Here is a 24,860-nt window from a genome sequence, read left to right as displayed (position 1 = left end):
TAGCATAATTTATATAGCGGCTTTAGCTAAAACTATCCAGTTATATGATTCTGACACGTGCAAAATTTTATGCATTGACCGGCTTGGTTCTTTTTTTTTTTTTGTTGGTAGAATTTCATGTTAATGTAACTATTAGTCTCATTTAAGGGATTGCTTTGCTTAAAAATAAACATTAAATTTTAAATTTCAGCAATATTGATTTTAGCAGCGTTTGACTACCCCCTAAGCATTTTGGTTTGACCACAGGCAAAAAATGTTGAAAATGAGCCGTGACATATCTATCCCGGAAAAGTATCACCCTTCTTTCGTGGCTTTTTATAATAGGGTAAAAATTCGTTTTGGGGGGAAAAATTATGCGATGAGATACATCGATTATTTGGTTTTTAATTTCTCGTTAAACATATATATATATAATATATATATATATATATATATATATATATATATATATATATATATATATATATATATATATATATATATAGCTTATTTCATGGATTCACTGCATTAAAATGGTAGATCTCCTGAGCGTTACCATTAGGGTATCATGTGAATTTTAATGTACTTCTTTTAGAATTTAGTCTTGAGATGGTATTTTACGAGTTGTGTTCCCAATGCTTCCATAATGCAATGAGTGTTTGTCTTTCATTCCAGATCCTGGCCGAGAGCTGCGACCCCTCTGTGAAGCGTGTCCACGTGGACTGTGGCCCTCCTCCTGTTCCCTATGGGTCCCTGGACCCTTCCCTCGTCTGCTGGTACGGTAGTCCGCTCTGGGGTAGACCAGGGCTCATCGCTGGACCAGATGGAAAAGCTTTCTACCTGGCCCCTGCCCTGCCGGACGCCCTCTTTAAAGACAGGTGCTACTTCCTTTTGTTTTTGCTGTGTTATACTTGCTAGTTCAATTTGTGTCTTAAAAAATGTACAATGCTATTATTGATACATTTTTGAATTAAAAAGAAATTGCATCAAGCATTCAATATTTTGGAAATACTTGGATTGATGAAAGGTTGTCAACTGCTCCAGAGCATGTGGAGCAACTCCGTATGAATGGGGAAAATCTGCAACTCTGCGCATTCTATTAATTGCTTGAAAATCAGTGTCTCTTGAGAAGTGTTATGTTTACATTTAGTGTATCCACGCATCTGGAAAGTCACGAATTTTAAATCCTCACGGTTAAAATCCTAAAAACTCAATTTTAGACTTTTTTAGGTGACTTCAAAGGAAAGTTCAGGGGACTACCACCGGATTTTTGTTCCAAATTTGGGTCTTAAAAACGCAAATTTGCATATCTTTACTGATGTAAGGGTAGTTAAAAAGTGTCCTCTTCTTTGAACAACAGAAAAACCGGAGTCTTTATAACGCAAATTTAGGCCACCTTTTAAATTAAGGAAGGAGGAAGTATGTTCGAGGGTTCTCCCTCTTGAATTTTTCAACACTGAAGTCTTAACATTGCAGTATTAAGTTATCTTTGGTGACGTTAGGGTTCGATGATCTCCCCGGGAATGTTTTGAAATTAAAATTCTAAAAACATTTAGGCGATCTTTGATGATGGAAAAAGTGCGAGGGCGTTTTTTTCATTGCTCCTTCTCCAGTCGCCGTCACTGAATTTCAGCCAAAAATGCTCAAAAATCAGTGAAACTGACAATTGGTCATGGATTTTGAGACCTAGTAGTTACATGCTTGCCAAATTTTACGGATAATCGTAAAATTTACGCATTTTAGCAATTTTTTACTCTTACGAATTACCCTCGATTTTGAATGCCTTTCGAAATCTGATTGCATCCTCTTCTATATCACTCGCTCGTTTTGTTTACTATGTGATTCTACTGCTTGATTATGAATAATTTCGTGTTCATCATTATTTTTTTATTCTTCTTACATTTCATATTGTGTAATTGAAGACTTTCACGCTCGTTGTTTTGCCACGTCTACTTGGAAAGTTTCAATCCGAGAGCATCCGAGTTAATTCAAGCCAATGCCGCTAGTCAAAATTATCATTTAAGTTTCACCAATCATGGTTCAATACAGGCTGATTTTACTATCGTTTTTCGGCGCTTTCACAAAAATCAAGTAATAATATCAGGAGCCTCACAAAAATAATTTTGAAAATCGTCAGAGTCAAATAAACAATTTAAAATCTGAAGTTTCACAAAAATCCGTATATTAAACTAGAAAATTTATTTCTGTTTAAAACAAAATTTACTCATAGAATGAAATGCTAAGCTGTTTTATATGAACGATCGCTTAAGTATAACGATTTTTGCGTGTCCAGGCAAAAACGGTTTATTGTTTTCCTTTCATTTTTCCTCTTTTGGTTTTCTCTTTTACCGAAAACTCTTTCATTTTTTGTGCTGAGTTTTCTATTCTTCTGATCGTAACAAGAAGTTTTGATGACCTCTCCTAGAGGATTTTTATCATTGAGTAGATAGGGAGGAAAACCACGCCTCAGAAAATTGATAGTTAATGGGAGGTGGTCTCTCATAATTTTCTATCATACTTTTACTAATCAATCAATACTTTTCACTGTATCAGGAATTGAACAACATATGGGTTGGATCGCAATCGACCACAGAGATTTCTTCATAGCAAGTGAAGTGTAACAATTGCCGATTCGCACATTAAGATATTTGGGTCCTGCAGTTTAGCCCTTAATATGTTGAAAAAACAATAAAAAGGCAGCTCATTTAATTGCAGATGGCGTGTTCTCCACTGTAGCGGGTATCTATATGATTTTGTTGGTGGTTGACACTTCTTTTCCACCCAGTGCTGGTTAGAGTGCCTACTCTTTCTAATTTTCCAGTTATAATTATAATTCAGAAGAACGAGAACTAATGGTTCACAAAGCTTTATCATTTGATGAACTCGAGGAGATATGTGTCCAAGATAAATTAATCCAAGCTTCAGGATAAGTAAAGATTATTCTTCTTTCTCATTCCTGCAAAATTGCCTAGCATTCATTTTTTTTTATGAACACAGTATCCAGTCTAGCATAATATAGAGAAATAGACGAATGCGCGATCGGCGTCCGCATAAAATTTTTGGCTCAGCAGAAATTATTTTATAACTACTTACGTCAATAATAATAATAATAATAAAAAAAACTTCCAAACTAAAAAATAATGATTTCTTCTTGAAATCGTGATCATAGTACGTTAATTATTTAAAAACAAAGGCGTAAACGGTTAAAAATCGAGACTGCTTCTACTATGGCTGTATGGTTTTTTATTTTGCACAGCTTGAATCGCGAAAGAGGAAAATTCGAGCTTTGTTAAATAAACAACTTTACAGACTGCAGAACGGTCTCTATTCGTAAAGCCTGCTGTAAAAAGAGTTTCGATGCGTTGGTCCGTTGGTGTTGAGAAAGAGAGGGGGGGGGGGGAGGAAACAAACGAACAAAAATAAGGAAAAAAAAACGCACCTCATTAATTTTAAACTTTTTTAAAAGATAATATGCAGGAAAATACAGTATTTATTTTTGTAGAAATACTTAATTTAAAACAAATAGTAGTTTTTGTTAATTTGTTTACAAAATCAAATATTTTCATAAAATTTTCAAGTAAAAAACAGGTAGCTCATTTTTAAACAGACCAACATGAACTTTTTCACTAAGAAATGGAAATAATAATGATCATGTGATTGATATTGGGCAAAAAATAATTGTCACAGCAGTTTTCTTCAGTTGGTGGAAAGTTAGAAAAAACTATATGTTTCTGAAAAAAAAAAAAAAAAAAAAAAAAAAATTAAATGATTCTAAAGCTTTTTTTTTTTTGCCTTTTTTATATTTTAATATAAATTAAGGGTGAATTAGGCAAAATAATTATTTGCAGAAAATTTTCCAGTTAGGATTTGTGTTCGTCGAAAGCTTTTCATTTCATTTAAGTCTGACAGTATCAATGCTTCTGTCATGGAAACAACTTTTCTTCGGTGACTTTTTGAATCTGCCGCAACACAATTCTTGTTTTTTCATACATTACATTTATCTACCACATGGAAAAATCTGTGTCGGTTATCATCTCAGTCATAAAACACTTTACTCAAAAACAGTTGTTCGCCAATCGTAAACTTCAAATTAATCGCTGTTTAGCACTAGCGCAGTCGGAAATTCCTTTTGGAGAGGTTTTTTAGTCAAAACAGTCCTTATGCGTGTAGTAATTATTCTAGTGGGATTGGCAATAATGTTAAAACTATTGTCTTTGGGGGTTTTTTTGCCCCCCCCCCTTCCTTGCTATGCCATTGCCGTTAAGTGTTTTGTTTAATTGAATTCTCATCTACTCTTTCGGCTTTCCAGTTTATGTACTTAGTTTGTATTATTCAATATTAATCTTCCTCAATCTTCAAGTCTTCAATGTAATTGTGCTCATGTTTCTGAATTGCCAAGTACTCTCCTAATATTTTTGGAACTTCTTTGCCAATCTTGGCAGAAGATTGCAAACTTTCTTCTTAGCATTAACCAAAAAATACTGTTGCATGGGCGATTTTTGTAACTAGATATGAATGACATGCAAATACAACTTCCAAGAACAGTATGGTTGTTTGGGATATTGTGTGGGTGGAACAGGAGAGTCAACCACTCTTCACATGGATCTCCTTATGAGTTGTGTTATTCTAACAAAATGAGCAAAGAGCTGCCCAGAGAAAATGGCTAAAATTTGGTAAATTTCCATTTTTCTAAGAGGATTTAAGCCAATGCCAAAAATAGATTGATTAGAATTTAATTTAAGATTATTTAAAGAAAAAATGAGCATTAAAATATTCTTTTTAAAAATATTACTAACAGAGAGAGAAAAAAATTACAATTTTTTTCATTTTTCATTATTTTTAAGAACAGTGTACAAACAAAAAATATAAACAGATTTTTATTTTTTTTCTTCGCTGTTGTTCTTGTTGCATCATATGGCAACTTTACTGCGCTAAAGCTTTCCAGGGGGAAAAAAATATCCATGCTATTCTTTAACCGTTGAACTATTTCAGCTCATTGCTGAAGAAGCCTTAGAAATAGTTTTTTTGTTTTTGTGCAAAATTTTTATGCTACCCATGTTTGTGCTGCTGGTGCATTTTACAATGTTCAATGGGGGGGGGGGCTGAAATTAATGGGTTTTTGCAGTTTTACTAATGTTTTAAATCTCTTAGGTTGGATGGCTCATACCTGGGCCCCAAGCTGGAGGGTCTGGTGCCCGAGAACCAAGTGACCCTTACGTACCACGTCCGGGAAGAGAGGAAGCCCAAGAAAGAGCCAATGAGGAGTCCCTGCCGTACCGCACCGGATTCTTCAGAAGACGCACTTTCAGACACCAGCTTCAGCACTCTCTCCGGTAAGATCCTGCCAGAACCAGAAAAGTCAGTCTACTGAAAGTTGCTAACTAAGTACATTTATTTTAATTTGACAAAAAGTTTGACTGTTTTAACCAAAAATCGGAGGTATTGATACTAATGAAACAAAATGATGTTTCATTCATGGTCAGAGTCAGACAAATCCTAGGGAAATAAAAAAAAAATTCTTAGCAACTAGTCCTTTCTGAATAAAAAGCTTTCAAAAGCCATTCCGAGTTTTTCCAATAAACTCAGAAAAATAATTTGCCTGGCTTCTAAACTTTTTACTGGCGCTTTTTTAAGTGAAAATAGTTAAATTTAGTTAGTAGCCAGTACTCGGTAGGCTCACTTATGTTAGTTACCATTTCTTCAAGTTCATAGCCAGTTTTTTTTTTTTAATTGCAAGTATATTTTTCAATACTTAAACTGACACTCTAATATTTTAAACACATTTTTCTATAAATCAGTTCTATACTTGTCAACTGTTCGTCTGAAAGGTAAGTGCAAAGCATTCTTATTTCATCAAAATCCTAATGCCTTCATGAGACTCAAGCAGTTTGATCCCCAGACCTTGGATCCCCAGTAAGAATCCCCCAGGCCTGGTGATATTCACAGGAAAATGAAATAAATCTTAACACAGAGGACAAAATATCATTTTTGGATATATTTAACACTTTTTGGAAACTAGGCAGTCTCCCTTGTAACTGGGAACACTCATTAGCTGTACCTACAAGGAGAATCAACTGGCTTATTTGGTTTCCTTACAGTTTCAGACCTATTGTTCTGACTAGTTTCACTTTGCAAACTAATGGGAAAAAAAAATGATTTTTCAGACTAATGGACACTCTCTCTTATAGACTCTTAGAGACTCTTGACTCTAAGGATATTTTGCCTGAGGAATAATGTGGTTTCAGGAGGGGTCACTTTACCATAGATCAAATTTTATACTTGGGACAATGACTCAGAGACCATCAAAATTTGAAACCCACCAATTATATGGTGGTGGTTCTTTTAGACTTGACAAAAGCTTTAGAAAGAGTCTAGATCAGAAAACTAATCATCAAACTCTGGGATAATTTTAAAATTTGTGGGGAAAGTTCTTGCTTGGATTGAGGACTTTTTTTAGTGATATTTCAGCGGGTCCTTTTCTAAAGACTTTAAATTAAGCCAGGGTCTGCCACTGAGATGTTTCTTTGAGTCCTCTGTTTTTTCTTTTGTAACTTAATCGGGATTGAGAATTTCATTATTGAAAGATGTGAGAGCAGTTTATTCGCTGACGATAGTATTTTATGGAACTCTTAAGTATTGAAAAAACCAAAAGTGATATCAACCTCATCACTCTTTTTAAAGTTGACTTGGCAAATCAACATGAATTGCACTTCAAATATAAATCTTTTTTTTTAAATAGAAACTAAAAATCATACAATTGTAATCCAATAACCACTTTAATGTGTAACTTGTTACCATCATGAAGTACCCCAAATACCTAGATCCCAAGTTGCTGAGTAATGAGCCTTTAGAAAACTTTGTCACAAGCGGCATGAAAAGGCCAAACATCCTAAAATAAATCTCTGGTGCTGAGTGGGATGCAAATTTTCCTGCCTTCAGAACTACTTATATTTCTATCATAAAGCCCATCTTGGACTATGGTTCTATTACTGACCTACAAAAAAATTAACACATCAACTAAATGCAGCTCTTACTGCACAGTTGTGGGCACAACAATAGTACCTCTGTGTTGCTTCATACTTTGATTTCCAACCCAAGACTAAAAAGATAACCTTAACGACACTCAACTCCTTTCGTCTGATGCATTTTGAATATTCACGGATGGAAGCTAGGACAAACATGGCAAGTGTGGCAGTGGTATCTGCATTCAATCACCCTGTGGTAGCTTTTCCATTGATACTAGAAACCTCGATCATGCACCAGGGCTTCTGTTCAGAACCGATAGCAATAGAGTAAGGTCTCAAGACTGCAGCCTCTTTTACTGCCCATAATAATATCTGGGGTCTGACTGATAGCCGCAGATGGATTCCCCTGAAGATTTAACATCTGTGAAATTGACACCTTATTGGCAAACAAGCCACAGTTTCAATTGTAACCGAACTGAAACATCTCTTGTAATGCCATGATGTATATTTCCAGTGGGTACCTTCACATGTTGGTGTCGAGGGAAATAAAAAAGCTGATGTCCTTGCTAAGGGAGTAACTGGAGTAGTTCCAATTTCAGACGAACTAACTTTTGTGCAATTCCTCTAAAAAGTAAAATCTGTTGTTGCTTCTTTCTAGTGTTCACCTCTGGCACACAACTGGTGCAGTGGTAAGCAGCTGGGAGGTGCTCGGAATTTTAAGGGTAATCATGCAAAATAGACTGTAATATGAAGATTATTAAGCGGACACTTAAAAGTGTCTCAGATTTGTCCAGGATCAAAAGAGCTTCCCTTTTTGCAAGAAATGCAACACCTCAGAAATGAATCCTCATCATCTCTCCTGCTCTAGGGTTCGAGAAGCAAGGTATGAAACCAAGTCTTTTTGAATGTCTTTGAACTCATGGAACTATATTGGCTAGACCAGTTTGTTAGGGTAATCAACAACAAACTTTGGAATGGATAAAATATTGTTTTGTATCAGTTCTAGGGTAGCGAAAATTAAAAATCAATCTTGGATCAGATAAATTTAGCATCGATTTTGTATCAATTGAAAAAGAAAAAAAAACCTATTTTGAATTTGATCAGTATTTCAAAGAAGGAGAAATTGTTGATCTGTAAATATTTTACTCAGTATGATTTTAAAAAGAGTAGTTCTTCCATGTTTTAAAAGTTAAGATTGTATAAAATGAACATTCTTCAAGAAATAGTTCATAACTTAATAAAAAATAACACATACACACTTCAGGGATCTGGCCAGAGGAAATTTGGGTTCGTTAACGGACCCTTCACAAAAATCCGATCAACCAAAACGGACCTTTCACAAAGTCCCGATCAACCAAAACGGACCCTTCACAAAATTCTGATTAACAAAAAACAGATCTTTCACAAATTGTTTATTGAAAGAGCAAATCTGAAATCAAAATAACGCATATTTCCCGTGTATAAAAACAATAATTTTCGGAACCTTTTAAAGTTAAATTCGAGGGATGGGTTTATACAAAATCTGCTAATTTTGCAAAAAAAAAAAAAAAAAAAAAAAAAAAAAAAAAATCAGCACTCTTTTGTGATGCTTCTGCAAGCGATAGATAAATAACTAACTACGTACTGCCAAATAATTATAATGCTTGTTTGTTTCTTTGAAAGAAATTAACAGCTGAAAGTCAGTTTGGTTTTAAATAATTTTTCTTGGTTTGTTTTATCGTAGCTATTTTGCAGCGGTGTTGTTGCAAACTTCTCTGCTCTGAAAAGGCATCCTAAGCACTTTGCCACCTAAGCACTTTTCTCCCCGCTCATGATTTAATAAACAATAATAATAATATAGATTAGCAAAATGAACTTAGAACTGCAAACGGATAGTAGGGGTGGGGGGAAAATACGATCGCTTCAGATAGGGTTACCAACTTCAAAATTATCGCCACTTTGCATCTGGAGACATGACTTTATAGTGACTTGATTAGAAAATATTCTCAACAGCTTGACAATATTTGCGTATATGCGGTGCAATCTGTAACTGTTACTTTGGTAGAAAATTATATGGGTTTGATTTTTCGATGCTAACAAAGATGATTAACTTTAAATTAACTCTTTTATTTACCGTTTTTTTTCCCTTAAGATGCCTACATTTTGAAAAGTGCAATCTTTTTACATCCGTTATGAGAATCATATTTTATTCTTTTTTCAAGCTGACTTCGCTTTATTAGGCTACAAATAAATAAGTCTCTTAATTTTTGTTACACTGCTTATTTCAAGTTTTTAAAGCGAAATTTTATTTTCTAGTATGAGTCAAAAAGTAAAATGTTGAATCGATGGTTTTTGCTTCAACTGTGTCGATAGATATTAATGATATGCTTATCATAGGCCTCTAAAAGGCAACTCTAAACTAATTTTATCGAAAATATTTCTTTTACAAACCGTTTGTATGCTATTGATGCCATTACTTTGAGGATTGTGATCTCTTTGCATCCGCTATGGGGATGGGATTTTTTGAATTTTTAATGTTTAGTACCTTTTGTTAAGAGGTAAACAAATAGAATATCTTTTTATTTTTATTAAAATCTCGGAATTTATAAGTTTTAAATGAAATTCTGCGCTCTTTAAGAGTGTCTCAGACCGAAAAGTTAATGGTGAACCCCTGCCTGGATTTTATTATTTTTAGTATAATTTAACACAATGTAGAATGGTACCTAAATATTGCTTCTTGAGTTGTGCTCATCTCCCAAAGAGCGATGTCCCCCCCCCCCTCAAATACTAGTAAAACAATCAATAATGATATTCTCAACAGAAAAGTGGACAACACTTAACTTAAGTTTCAATAATGCAGTATTGTGCCATCAAAATTCTAAAAATTTGTTTAAAAAAAATTTTTTTTTTGCAAAGTTATTTTTTTTTAAACAAAATTAATTGATTTTTTGCAAAATTAATTGATTTTTAACAAAAAACAGACCCTGTGAAAAATCCTGGACAGACCCTTGCACTTATAATTTTTCTTACTCTACTCATAAATACTCTTTTCAAAAACTTTAAACTGAAAAATGCCGAAACAATTCCAATTTTATATTGATATCATTCGCCAAAGTTGTCCTATTGCATTACAATAAATTCTTTTTTTTTCGTTGCCATTGTGATGAGCAGCATTAACTTGTTATGAGATTTAAAAAAAAAAAAAAATGACAATGTAATTAAAAAAAAATTAATTTCCTTACTTCTGTATTCAATATTTTTCAATTATTATGACCACCTAACTACTGATTATAAAGCTGAATAAAAAATGTTCAAAATAATTATCATAAAAAGTTGAAAACTGGCGATTCAAAGTTTAATTTTTTCTTAATTGAAACTTCTCTGTAAATGATTTTGAGAGTCTTTTTTATGTTTTTTAAAAGTTTTTAATGAAAATAAACGTAAATTTTGTCTATATACTTTGTAATGGAGCACAATGATATTTAAAAAATACTCTATTCTTGCAAGGTATACAGAAAGATTGCAAAATGAATGTGTCGAGCTGTGATCAGTAACGGATACTTTAATTGTCACTTTTGCCACTTTAATACTCACGTGGTGATTGGCGATCGCTTATTTTCACCCATACTTTTTACACTTTGAGCTCACTTTAGCAGAGAAATTTTAAGCTTTATTCTTCAACTGCTTGCTCTTCACTTTTTGAATAATTGCTTTGTTTTCTATCGTTTTTCAGCATTAAAGAAATCAATAAGTTTTACATTCTACATCTTTACAGTGTTTTTTTGTTGTGCCAAATATGTAAATAAATTTTTACTCTAATTAAGGTACTTTTCTACTGCTAAATTTCTTCTGTAAGATGTAAAATATTTCCTCACCATTAATACTTACTCTTAGGCCTGCATGTAAAGTGAAATCTGCTTTCTCTAGTTCGTAGATCTTTCTGAAATACCAAATTGTGATTTAACATAATCATTGATAGAAGCAATATTGCGTTTTTTATTTAAGACTTTCAAAATCACTACTGATCTTTGTCTCCATTCATCAATTTTGAAATAAGAAACTCATTCTTTTTTTTTTAAAACAATCTTTTGCAGTACACTCAAATCAATGATCATAATATTTGATTATGTTTTGATTTGCTAGTGCAAGAAGCAATGCACACTTTTTGTAGAATGTGCTAAATATGCATCTGTGAAAAAGGCCTTAGAATTTGTTTCTCACATGAAAACATATTCAAAAATGGAAGCTATTCTGGCATCTATTTGCAACAAAATTCAAGCAGTAATTTTTTGAGAAAAATTATTTGCATTGCATTTTTTCCCCTTTCTTCAAGAAGACTAATTGTAAACTCACAGAATTAACAACTGATCAAAAGATTCATTTAAATTCTATTTTCTGTTGCTTTGAAATGTTTTGACATCAGGGCCAATGAGAGGCCATGTCAACCTAGTTAGAAACTAGAAACCCAGTTCAGAATCAGAGTGGTTTAAATTTTATAAGTTTTAAGAGAAAGGGGGTCCCGGTGACCAAACTGACAAGGGACCTTGGCTCTCGGCAGCCCTGCTTGTGATGTGCATGTCGAAAAGAAAAAAAAAGCTTAAAATTTATTAAAAATTTTAGTTGAATATATATTTTTTAAATTTACATGCAGGTTTAGTGAATTTTTTCATTTGCTGTTTTCTCCTTCTCAAACTTTTGAGTCTAGTGTTCGATGGTCATATGGGATTGACTTGCATTTTCTGTATTGCAATGGCACTTGCAGTACATTCAGTGTCAATTGGATGATGTTTTATGTGCTTGTTAACAGCTTCATTTTTAACGTATCCAGTGTAAATTATTTCCGTCCATTTTCACTTATTTCCTTTCTTTCACCATGTTTGTCACATTTTTGCTAATTCTCTTCACCCCCAGGCCTCCGTTGTGATTAGTTCACTCTCTTATACTTTCTATCTGTATAATTTAGAAAAACTTTTTTGGATTTTTATTTTGAAATTGATTTTTTTATTCCTGTAATAATTTGGTTTTCACAAATGGCTTTGTGTAATTCTGATGATAGTATTTTTGTGTGTGTTTCCATCTGTCTTTTCTTTTTCTACATATTTCCTTAAAATTACTACTTGGATGAATTTCTTATTTTTTTCAAAAACTTAGTTAGAATTCTAAATATTTAAAACTCCATTGATTTCCGGTGTTATATTCCACTTATGTTTCTCATCTGTAATTTCAAACCAACTTTTCCTGCTTCTTTTTATTTTTCTCGCAATTCAACATCTTATCATACTTAACGTTTTCAGTTTTTTAACGTACTACTACTACTTATGTGAAGAAGGAAAAAAGTAAGCAAGTAAGAAAACTTCTTTTGAAATCAGATCTAGGTTGTTGTCTGCCATAGCTTAGCATTAGTCACTATAAATATACATTTTAACATTGCTGTACTTAGAACATGATTTCAATGGTGGGGCTTTTGACAGTGGATGCACTACTAATAAATGATAATAAACTGACTTTTAAAAATGTGGAGCTTTTCAATGTTACATGTTCTCAGTTAGTACTCATGAACATACACTTGTGTGCAAAAATTAAGGACGAAGTCGAAAAATTAGCATATAAGCTGAACGAAGAGGCAGAGCGGACAGAAAGACCAATCAGGAGATTAAGTAAGGTGATGTACGGTAGCACATGCGCAGATATGCAGGGAGACGTAATGGGGGAGTGTCTGAGTAGTATAAAGCATGTTGTCGGTGTAAGATCAGTATTTCTGGCAAAGAGATTGCACGCCGTATAGCAGTTAAAATCACACCGAGTTGCTGCCTCAGCGAGAAATGGCGAATAATCAATCTGTTAGACGACATCTGGATGCTTTTACCTGAGGTCGAATCATTGGGAAGTTGGAGGAAGGCTGAAGTGTGACAAGTGTGGCTGAAGAGTTCAGAATTGCTCACAGCATCGTTTCACGACTTTGGAGACAATTTCAAACTACAGGAACAGCTATCCGGGGGTTCAGTAGTGGTCGTTCACGAGGAACCACACCCGCAGATAACCGGTATATTGTCTTACAGGCCGGAAGAAACAGGCAGCAGACAGCGGGAGAAATCGCTAGATGCACAACACAGGCGATTGGACGACCGATATTGCGTTTTACTGTGGCCAGAAGACTGCACGGTGGTGGTCTGTTTGCACGACGCCCTATACGGAGTGTACCTCTAACGCCTGCCCATTTTAGAAGGCGTTCTCTGTGGTGCCGGGAACACCGGAATTGGAGAGACAATGAATGGGGACGAATACTCTTTACAGATGAGAGCAGATTCAGTCTGAGTAGCGATTCTCATCGCGTACTCATCTGGAGAGAGCGGGGAAGCCGCAATCATCCCTTGAACATCATTGAAAGGGACAGGTATGGAGGTCGCGGTGTTCTCATTTGGGGAGGCATCATGCTTGGTAGTCGTACAGACCTTCACATCTTCGACGCAGGTTCAGTCAACGGGACCCGTTATTGTAATGAGATTCTTCTTCCATATGTGCGTCTTTTTAGAGGCGCTATGGGTCCGCAGTTCCTTTTCATGGACGACAATGCACCATGTCATCACACAGTTGTTGCCAAACAGGTCTTAGAGAGTGAGGATATTGAGCCTATGGATTGGCCGGCACGATCTCCGGATCTCAATCCCATCGAGCATGTATGGGATTTTCTACACAGACGCTTGGCAGCTCGTACCTTACCACCAGTAACGATTCAGGAGCTTCGATTGGCGCTGCAAGATGAATGGGCAGCAATGCCTCAACAACTCATTGACACCCTCATTCTCAGCATGTGCAGACGCTGTGAAACCTGCCTAGCAGTCGGGAGAGATCATATCCCCTACTAAAGACCGGATGTTTCTTGCTGGACACAGGGATGTTTCGGCCTTCATTCGCATTGCGCTCCATGCTACTTTTTCAATAAAGCTTCTTTTTATCCCTCTGATTTCTCTTTTAGTAAGTGTTGCTTACATTACACATGTCCTTACGTATTGGGGATCTTACGGTAGTAAATGTGTTGATACCGTCCTTGACCGTTGTGTCCTTAATTTTTGCACACCGGTGTAGTTACGGCTCATTTTGTCAACCACAGAATGGCTTATGCACAATAATAGTTATTACGCATGCAGTCTCTTTGACAAAAATGTACATAGGTCATTCCAAGTTCGGATCTATAAACCTTTGGCCTCCCTGCAAAAAATCAGCAGGGCCCCAACTGCCTTCTGAACTTCTGTGCCACTGAAGGTCACAGGCCCTTTTAGTTGTGTTGGCACCTTGGGGGGTCTGCAGGTTCGTAGATCCCGGCCTAAGCCATTCACCTAGACATCGTGTTGTAACATTTCTTCAAGTTATACCAATACAAAAGTGATGGACTGTGAGGAGCCGAGCTAGGCTGGTGCTTGACAATTTATCAATCCTCAGTGAAGATCAATAGCCCTCTTAAAACTATCTACTCCCTTGCTCATTACGCCTTCTTCTAATAAGCTGCTCAAAGTGCCTATGTCACTACTGAAGCAGTTTCAGCTCTTAGCTATATGTAAGCATGCATATTTGCATTTGAGAGACATTACTCACTTCTGTATCAGACATTTTTTTGTCTTTATCTGCTAAGTCCACTGGTTTTTCCTGGGAGATTCTTGGATCTTGAACGTCTCTCTCAATTGTGTATATGATGTAAGGGACATGCATTTAAGATTAAAATGGAAAACTCGTTTAAATAAAGCAGAAGTTCTCAAGAAAGTATAGCATATTTTAAGCTATCATTACAGCTATTTTAAGACTATAATGGAGCCTCTCCATCAATGCAAAAAACTCACCACACAACCAGAAAGTCGTGAGAGAACTGAACATCAACCATGTGGAGACAGGTATTTATACCAAATGGATTAAAGGGTCTTATTTATAACAATAGGAATTCACAACAAACAACGGGCATGCAATTAGTTGTACTTTGAAGGGTAGTGAAAAATCCCGATTCTTCCCTAAATAACGATTAAAATGTGATATTTCTGTGTGTCGTAATTGTTGGCAGGTATGGCTCTATGCAAGCTTGCATATTTCCGTTAGGGGATTTTACTCATTTCTGTTCCTTGCCTTTCTAAGATCTGGCATGTGAAATGAAAGTAGCTTTCGCGTTGAGGATTTGACGTAGACCATCCTGGCTGACATTTGTTGTCTCTTTACCAGCAGGGACAGAGGATGGCTTAGTGTCTAACATGGATGACTTAGAGGAAGAGGTGTGTCCGACCACAGAGGGCGAGCTCCGGCAGTTGGATGAAATCCTGACAGAGGTGGATGCCCCGCTCCGCACCAAAATCCTCTCAGAAGTGGAATCGCTGATTGCCAAGTACCGCAAGTGCCTCAGTGTAGCTGTGCAGGGAAAAAAGCTCTATCAAATGGTTAGTATCTATCAAATACTACACTATGAGCATGTTGAGACAGTTTGTGCTGTGACGAGATATTTTTGAATTTTTTATCCAGTATCATTGAGATAATTCCCAGCACACCTTACCTTTTATTAACTGCATCGAAAAACTTGACGGGCTGCATGCGACCCATGAGTCACAAGTTGAGCATTGCTGCTTCATAGTACATTACACATATGTTTTATTCCACTGTGATAACTTGAAATTCAAAAATTATATGTATTTCAACTGGAGCAGTTGATTCGATGTCGTCTGTTATGGACAAAATGCTAGTTCATTATGCATGCAAATTTCTTTTTTCTTATATTTTGGCTGGGTGGCATGGTGGTAAGGCATTTGCCTTCTGCTCTTAATCCCAGGTTCTGACCTGCGTTGGCCAGTTGGTGGATTTTCAAGATGCAGAAAATCTTCAGCTCCCATGTCTTATGATTATGTGGTAATTGTGTGGTAAAAGATCCCCTGGGTATTTGTTTGACTTTGAATGCTCTTGGCAAAATTTAATCCCCAGTGCAGTTTTGCATCTAAGAGAGCCCAGGTGCCTCCATCTAGTGGAAAAATTGGTCCAAAATTGTACGTGCCGTTGACATCCGAGCCTTAATGGTGCTCATGAATGACTTAATGCCATATCGGTGATCCCATTAGATCTGAAAAAATAGAGAAAAATTTTACCATATGGCACTAAAAATTTTTTGTAAGAGAACTACTTCTAAATCTTTTTTGCATGAAATGTATAGCTTTCATAAAGAATTTTCAGTTATTTTATATGCTGTTGGAAGTAATATAAAGGTATGTCGAAGCAGTGGTAATATGTTTTAGTCTGTTACACTGATTTTTGTTGTTTTTAATTAGTGATATTAAATATTTTGCAGAGAATAACTATATTTAACTCATTCCTGTCATCATTTGCATTGTATAACCTTAAATTGAATGAACTTTCAAAGCTTTTTAAAAGCAGCATGATGTTGTGATAGAATTTCCTATCTGAGTTTGTTTCTTTTTTTATTTCTTCTGGTCTTTTCTGTCTTGTTTAATTTTCATTATATTGGGCACATATTATTCTTGTTAATATTCTGCCATTTTTCGAAATATGGTCTTTTTCTTCTTGGCTTGAACTTAGTTATTTGATAGTTATTGTTGCTATCAATGCAGCCAGATTTTTTTTTGTTCGTGTGTGTCATAACAGTTCCTACATAAATCTTTCTTCACATCCTGGGACTGACAATAGTGCAGGGTTCCCAACGTGGGTGCTGCAAAGTGTCCATATTTTCAACATGTTGGGTATGGTCACCAGTAACAGACAAGGATCCAGTAACAGACAGTCATAAGTTTGGATTTAAGCAATACTAAGCCTCTAGGTGGGTAAAACTGATGTTGCTGTGGCCCATGAATACGGTGCAACCATCTAGTGTTATCAGAGTGAATTTTCTGAGCCAGTTGGTGTTTATAAGGCAGTGGTGGAAGGTTATGAACAGCCACCACGATGACAGCTAGGGTTTCATGTTCCTTTAAATTTTAATAAGGCTTTAGTTCCAAAAAGTAAAGAACTTTTGCACATTTTGAAGACATAAAGGTTATTTCGTCGATTACTCATCCTTTCCTCCTATTATCTGTTAACTGGGTATCATCAGATTTTTCGAGTGTCTGTTGCTGGGGTTTGGATCTTTTTTCGAAAAAAAAATAATTAATTCAGAGGATTCAGAAGCAGCCAAACGTTAGATGAGATGTAATTGCATGAGGGCATTAAACCAGAGATTCTTGTCAGGTTAACTCCTAAAACCCCATCCTGTTGTGCTCCTGGTTGCTGATCTTGCCCTACTGCTAATAAATGGACCACCCACCAACCAACCTGAGTATCTTTCAGAAGATCCAGACTCTTTAGAATTTCTTCCATTCTAATTTCATGTTGTTCAGAAACCCAACCATTGCATTGTTTTAAACATTCATTATTCAATTCGTGTAAAGGTCTTTGAAGAATTTATAAAAACCACACACAAATCATGCTGCTTTAAAAAGTGCTGCTGTTTATCTTTGCAGATCTTGTTACTTCTAATAAGCACATGATTATGTTCTTGCACTATTCTTATTTAATAGCTGCCTTATTAAGAGGAGAAACCAGTTTAGGAGGTCGAAATTTTTTTCTATTAGGAAAGAAATAATCAGAATTTGTTTAAATTTGGAGGATATTTTATTCATTTTTTGAAGTACACCTTGTAATTTTTTGAGTCATTTCCACCAGAAATAGTGGAGTTAAAAGCTGCTGTCTATGGGATTCGCCGTCAGAGCTCATTGTTGGTGGGCATTACCGAAGCCAATTTTTATCTGTAATCATCACAATTTTTCTTTCTCGTAAGCAACATATTTCCTAAGAATATGGACCTAATTGTGATCAAAAATGTTAAAAATTGCACGTTTTTGAGGTGTTTGGGGGGGAGGGGGTTAGAATATCATGTTTTTCTATTTTTTTTTCCACATTTCAATCCTCAAAAAAATTTTTTTTTTTACTATTAATACAGTTGGCCCTCTGTTTAACGACTTTCTCTATTTAAAGACAGCTTTTCATGGTCCCGTATGCTCCACTTTAGTTTTAGAAGCATTCTAATTAAGGGTGAATTTTTGTGGTCCCTTGAAAGTCGTTAAATAGAGAGCCAACTGTATGATTGTAGAGTTAGGTTCATATAGACTATTATTGAATAAAGGCTATTCACGCAAATTTTCAGAATGAATGGTCAGTAACTCTTACAGCTAGAATGCCCACGAGTTGAAAAAAAGTTGTTTTGAGAAATATGCGCTTGAAAAAAATTACTGTGAACGTTTTCAAGTCTTCACAGTCACCTAAGTGCTCAATATCTAATTTTTTTTTTTTTTTTGAATTTACAATTTACATAAGATGCTGTGCTGCTTTTATGAAATTTTTCCAAAAAGTAACTTTGCATAAAGTTTTTCTTCGCTTCTTATACAGCTTGGGTATCTTTTTACAAACATTTTTTTTTTTTTTAAGATTCCCTGTTTCTCAGTATCTAAGTTTCTGTAAAAAGAATTTTTTTAAATGTTCAGAGGGAATTCATTCAATCAATAATGTAATTTTAATCTTAAACATATAACAGACTTTTTTTGTTTAAATATTGTGATTGACATACTGTAACAAAAGTTTATTAAAAATATCACAGATCCTGGAATATATGCACTAAAACTCTTAAAATAGAAAAGCAAATACGCACAAAAAATTACTTAAAATTGTAATTTTTTTTAAAACTTACCTATTGAAAAATTGTGACATCTGAACAGAAAATATAATTGACCATTCAATTATTGCATTTTGTTATCAAAGCAAGGTGGACCAGAAAAAATGTCCCCCCACCTTTTTTTTTTCAAACCCCCTCCACAACTTTTTTATTTTTAATCAGACTGTTATAACTTTTTCTCCTATCTACTCAATCAGGGAGTTTCGAATGGACAGGACAAAATATATTGATGTGTTTGTATTTATTTTCTATTATATTGTATGTGAAATGAATTTTTGTTGGAAATCCCTTGATTGAAATAAAATTGAAATTTAAGAGAATGGAACAGTTAAATTTCTGATTGTCAACATCTTTTTGCCATCTTGTATAAAATTTCTATCACTGATTAATAAAAATCTCGGTTTTGGAACAAAATATCTGGGAATCATTTTGGATATTAGCAGCCAAATTTTCAAGTGATTTGTTACGTACGGTTCATAATGAATGGAAATCATATGAACAGAGACAAAATTTTTGCATCAATAAAATGAACAAGGCATTAAGTGACTATGGCAACACTGCTAGCTTTCAAATAAATAGGATAAAAACATAAGATAGGTTTACAAAAAAAAACTGGTAGCTATCAACCTTTAAGACATTTAGTATCTGGTTAATAAATGTTACTGGTGGCTACTTGACAATACTATAGTGGTTAAGGCAATCCTCTGTAGTTCATAAATGTTTTAAAGAAATCATCTTGCACAATATGGTCTTGCTTGGATTTCAAAATCATGCTTTTTCTATTGATAATATCTGGAACATACTCAGCCGACATTGTACCGATTCCCCATTGGATTTCCCTTTTTTTTCCAATAGCTAAAGCGTTTTTTATGCAGAAATATTTGAAAATATGTTTTTCTAAAGCTGCATTTTTTTACATTTTCTAAGCATGCGCTAAGCTTAAAGCAGATAATTAATTTACTTTACACATTTATGAACACCTAATATTATGGTTTTTTTTTCTGGTTACTCTTTCATATTTAGATGAGTTACAATAGTACAGTTACTGTAGTGTGTCATAAATTTAAAAAAAATTGAAAAGCAACAAAATGGAAATTTAACATCTGAGTGTGTATCACTTTAAAATTACTTTGATTGTGATTATATTAGTAAGCAACAATTTAAATTAATTTGTGCCTTGGTACTTCATAACTATTCAGTGTGTAAAAAAAATGTGTTTCTTAACCGTTTAACCGCCGAACTATTGACGAATGATCAAATTTGAGTAATTTTTTGAAATTATGTCTATTTATGTCTAGTAAATACAGAAATAAAATAAAATTTCCAGAAAATTTTTTTTTACTATGTTTTTCAGTGTGTTCCATTTTTGGAACATTGGCGCTTTTCATGAAGTTTTTTTTTTCAGAGAATTTTTTTAAACTAAGAGGTTTTGAATGCGGTTTTTATCTTAGCATACTTTATTGCGGAAAAAATAATATTTTAAATTGCATTTATGTACATATCAGAATTCAGAAAATCCAATACAGAAATATCTAATGCCCATGATATGAAAGGAAGCATTGCTGGTGAAGTCGTTTGTCGCAATGGAAACATTTCTTAGTCGTATTTCTTTTGCACACCGCACAACGTCCTTGGGATGCAGATACAATATAATGTCCGTCAGACATTCTTGATTGTTTATGTAACTGACAACGAGGCCCTGGATTTCCACTCGAACTTTTCTCTTAGGAGGTGAGTTGTTATTTCACTTCGGAACTCTAAATGCTTCATCTTGACTTCGTGTAACTCACAATGAAGTAACCAACTAGCTACAACTGAAATATTCAGAGCATTGCTAAAAAGATTCCACCACCATTTTTTACTCTTTAAATGCGGTCTGTAGCTCCCTAAAAGTTTATCCAAGACGTCCACAGCCCCCATTCCTTCATTGTATCTCTTGATAAGATGAGGTTGTGGCACATCTATCTTGCATTTCTGCGCATTTGAGTAACGTTTTACAGATGCAAGTGGCTCATGTGTATAACAATTAGATGCTACTGTAACCACTGCATTATCATTCCAGCTGCACATTTACACTGATCCATCAGATTGATAGTCAAAATTTCCTCGATCATCTTTAGAAAGGGCTTTTTTGGATTTCAGTGGACAATGGCCAGTTCGGTTTTTACGAATTGTTCCTGTTGCTCGTACACCTTTTTTTGATAGCTGAGAAATTAAGTCATATGATGTAAAAAAGTTATCAAAGTATACTTCATGCTTCGACGTGTCAGTCAAAACTGATAATAGATCATTTACAACTCTGGATACTAATTGCACATCAAGGGATCCTTCTTTTTTGCCTGAATAAATCTCCATGGAATATGGGTATCCACTTGAAGAGCACAGCATCCAAATTTTGAAGCCGAATCTTATTGGTTTTCCTCTAATAAACATTTTACATGAATGCCGACCGTAGTAGGGAACCATAGATTCATCTATGCTCAATTTTTCATGAAATACACCAAATTGTTGACGGTTTTTACACAATTCTTCGTAAATAGGGTATACTTTTCCAAGTTTGTCATTTTGTTTTAATTCATGGTTGTCCATCAAATGAAAGTTGTTTTTTATTTTTCGAAAACGATTTTGAGGCATAACTGTTGGTACAATTGGCACAGATGTATCTTCTGCGCTGCTCCAATACATATCTTCAGAAGGAACGGAATGGTACCCACTCAATAGCAGCAAACCTAAAAATTGTAGGATTTCATCTCTGTCAACATCTTTTTTCCTCAGTTATATTGCCTGGTTCATCAGGGGGTAATTGGCATATATCTAGGTCTGACAAATCCGAATCTGACAATGTCTCTAAATAAGCCACAGCTTGTTCTACAGTAAGAAATCTTGTAGACATTTTTTTAACATTTATGAACAGTTGGTATACGTCAAACAGAATTTCGTTTCGCTCGAAAACAAAGATAGTGAATTATTGAACTGCATTTAAAATGTGAAGAATAAAACGCTCACTAATATTATTTTTTATTATCACGTGACAATGCAGCTGTCCGAGCAGGTGTGGATTCGGAGCCATATAGTCCGTCAAACAGTAGACTGTTGTTATTTTCTTTGCTAACGAAACCGTCATATCCTTTTAAAATATAAACTTACTTGGTTTTTGCCAACATCTACATCAGAGTACATTCAAAATGAGAAAAAAAAGAAACATATATTACGAAAAATGAAATTTCCCCTTTGAAGTCGAATGATTTACTTATTGGAAATTTGACTCCCTAAAAGAGCCAATGTTCCAAAAATGGAACATGCTATTTTGAAGGGGTATACCTTTTGGAAATATCATTGTACATTTCTACAAGCATTTTAAAATCATACATTGAAGTATTTTTCACAACTATAATAAATATCATCACATTTTCTGAAAAAAACCAATTTTTATTAAATTTTATAAGAAAAAGTTGCAAAAAGCTAAAAAAACACTCATCTTTGAAAAATCGCAATAAATAATTGAAAATACATAAACAATCAAGCAGGAAATGAAAAAATACTTTGAAATAAGACTAAACTGTGTTAAAAAAAACATGTTTATTTTAACGTTATTTCTTGGGAAAATTTTCACTTAAATATGATGTTCCATTTTTGGAACATTGGCGGGTAAACGGTTAACCAGTTGTGGAATATGTAAATTTGTCTGTTCTCTGGTCGCCAAATAGCCAAATATTAAAGTATGCAACTGAACAGAATATTCAGTTTGTCTGCTGAATAGGCAGCATATACCAAATATCAACCTAGTATTTGGTGCATCCATATTTAAAACTAATAATTTTCAAAATGTTTATTTGGAAAAATGTTAGAATGTTACTTGGAATGCCCCTTTGAATGCAAAAGCTTCAAAGGAGAGCTTCTTGAGTGATAATCAGAATCATTTTTGGAAGTAAAGCCACTTAGTGACATATCCTCCAATCAGAAGAGTTAAAGAGCAATACCTATCAAAAGTTCCCTTTTTTATCATAGTTTAACAGATTGCTTCTTTAGACAATGTGGTAGTGGGAAAAAAATATTTACAGGAACTCGCCTTTTTACAGGAAAAATAAAGGCAGTGAGAAGCTATGGTATGTAAGTGGACATTTTCAAGTTTTGAGTAAAATGCGCTTAAAGATCCTAGGTAGTCTTTCATTGAATTTTATTTTCTAAATCATGCTGTATAGAAGCACCCACCAGGGCTACAAGTACTCAGTGGCGCAGCCAGAAAATTTTTCTGGGAGGAGTTTTCAAAGTCAAAAATTGTTGCTTTCTTTCCCATTCATTTACAATGCGTAATTATTCAATACCAAAGAATTTTTACAGATTAGTAATTATTCATTCAAAGTAACTGCTTAAAAATAATTAATAATTCATATTGATATCACTATGAAACGAAGAAAGTGCGAAGATGCACAGAATATTTGTTATTAGTTTTACTTAAATCTTATATCCCTTTTTTTGTGTGTTTTTCACGAGATCATTTTAAAAACTCCTCCTCAAATACATTTATGTCTTTATGAATGTCAAATGCTAGCTAATAACGGTTTCGATCTTTCGATGCAAATTGGTTAAGAGCCTCAGAAAATCCGGTGCGGTAGGCTTCCTCTCTCTAGATGTCCCTAAAAAGGATTTGTGCAGTGATGGAAGTGCTGAGGAACCATGATACCCTGTAGAGCTTTATTGACACTTTTTAGCTATCTTATACCAGGGGGGGACGTGGGTTGCTCATCATGAAATACAACTTTTATATTTAAGGATTGAAAAGTAATTTCTGACTGCTTCCCGATCCCGATCATTAAAAGCAGTAAGATATTTTCTTGTAACCTATTCTGCTGGAAAAGCTCAAATACTCCGCTTTTTTCACTTGATTTTAATGGAGAAAATGAATGTGCTTGTGTTCTGGGAGGGTTTTTAATCCCAAAACCCAACACAAAGGGATGCAAGTGCCTAAATTTTTATTATTGGCACTTACATCCCTTTGCTTCTCGCTGCCTCAAATGTCATTGTCATAAGTCAGTTTAGATCACTTAGTCATCTTTAACTTAAAAAGCAGACATTTCTATTTTGTTGAAAAAGTGGTTTAAAACCTATTTCCATTGAACTTGCATTATTTTACTAAATAATTATTTCAGGGAATGACTTTCTCCTGCATTCCAGCTTAACTTCAGCACAGTCTGTACTAGAATCTTTGTATGCGAAAAAAATGTTAGAATGAATTTTAAACTGAAACTTTTTACTTTGGTAACATTTTAATAAGCTGTTACTTCAGAAGATGAAATTGAATCTTTGTGTGCTTGTGTAAAATATTAGATTGTTAAAATCAACTCTTCAGAGGTGTTTTTCTTTTGGTGTTTTAAAATTGTTAAGTTTGTTTTGTCGATAAATAATTAGCCATGATCTCTTGTTGTCCTTGTTGTTTTTTGCTAGTGTTTTTCTCTTTATGTAGGAGCTGGAGAAGTTCAACTATGTGCAAAGAGGGAAGATTCGTAAACTCAGAGAAACCAACAAGTACCTGGAAAAAAAGATGCGGAGGTTGCAGCAGGCCATTGGAGAAGAGTCGGGCGAACCTCCCCCTCCTCCTGAAGCAATCGTGACAGAAGAAGAAGAAGAGAAGCCATTTGAGAACGAACCATTCTGCTCTACAGAAGGAGAGATGCAGGATGCGGAGGAGATATGCGACTCTGCCATAGAAGGGCCCACGGACGCTTGAGAATCCTCCGCTGATTTCTATTGGTGCTCGTTTGGTGGCTGTCGCACCCCGGGGTGGAAATGTGCCCCGACTTTTAGGGGGCAGGGTGGTTGCGGTTGAGTTGAAACAATTCGTGTTGTGATGTAATGTCCACGAATTATTACTTGACTGCTTGCTATGTCATTAGTATTGGAGACTTTATGTTTGGTCAAGCATTGTTATTGCACTTGAATGAGTGAATGGTTTTGCAATACTTAATGAAAATACTAGAGCTTTTTAGTGAAAAATTAAGGGAAAACAAAATGCTGTCACGTCTTCTGTGTAAAAAAAAGTGAGATATGGAATTCTGTGAATAGTTAAGTTTTTGACTGAATTAGGAATTTTATTACTGGTATTGTTTGTTGTTATAATTATTTCCTTTTAAAAGTTCAATGATAAACTTGGAGGAAAACAAAACTGTTTCCATAATTTTGTAGTATTAAATAGCTTACTTGCCCATTTGCTATGTCCAAACATCATGAGGGGAAGGAGGGGGGGGGGGGCA

At 34.7% G+C, this 24,860-nt stretch overlaps 1 protein-coding gene across 1 annotated transcript; it reads left to right on the top strand.

Moving 5' to 3' along the window:
• The first annotated feature begins 512 nt into the window (after nucleotides 1-512).
• Nucleotides 513-24,860, top strand: LOC129220828 (uncharacterized). Its single transcript, XM_054855259.1, has 5 exons — nucleotides 513-542; nucleotides 655-857; nucleotides 5,131-5,312; nucleotides 15,129-15,340; nucleotides 24,074-24,860. The coding sequence occupies exons 1-5, from the start codon at nucleotides 513-515 to the stop codon at nucleotides 24,335-24,337; spliced, it is 891 nt and encodes a 296-aa protein (XP_054711234.1). The 3' UTR covers nucleotides 24,338-24,860.

This window comes from Uloborus diversus, chromosome 4, assembly GCF_026930045.1.
Source record: "Uloborus diversus isolate 005 chromosome 4, Udiv.v.3.1, whole genome shotgun sequence".
Classification (NCBI taxonomy): domain Eukaryota; kingdom Metazoa; phylum Arthropoda; class Arachnida; order Araneae; family Uloboridae; genus Uloborus; species Uloborus diversus.
The sequence above is the reverse complement of the archived record's forward strand: the minus strand, read 5'-3'. Positions and strand labels throughout refer to the sequence as shown.

Bases quoted from the DNA above. Each gene is read 5' to 3' on its own strand.
- LOC129220828 (XM_054855259.1), top strand. From the start codon at position 513: ATGGTAGATCTCCTGAGCGTTACCATTAGG. The intron at 5,313-15,128 runs GTAAGATCCTGC...TCTCTTTACCAG, and splicing joins CAGCTTCAGCACTCTCTCCG to CAGGGACAGAGGATGGCTTA. The intron at 15,341-24,073 runs GTTAGTATCTAT...CTCTTTATGTAG, and splicing joins GAAAAAAGCTCTATCAAATG to GAGCTGGAGAAGTTCAACTA.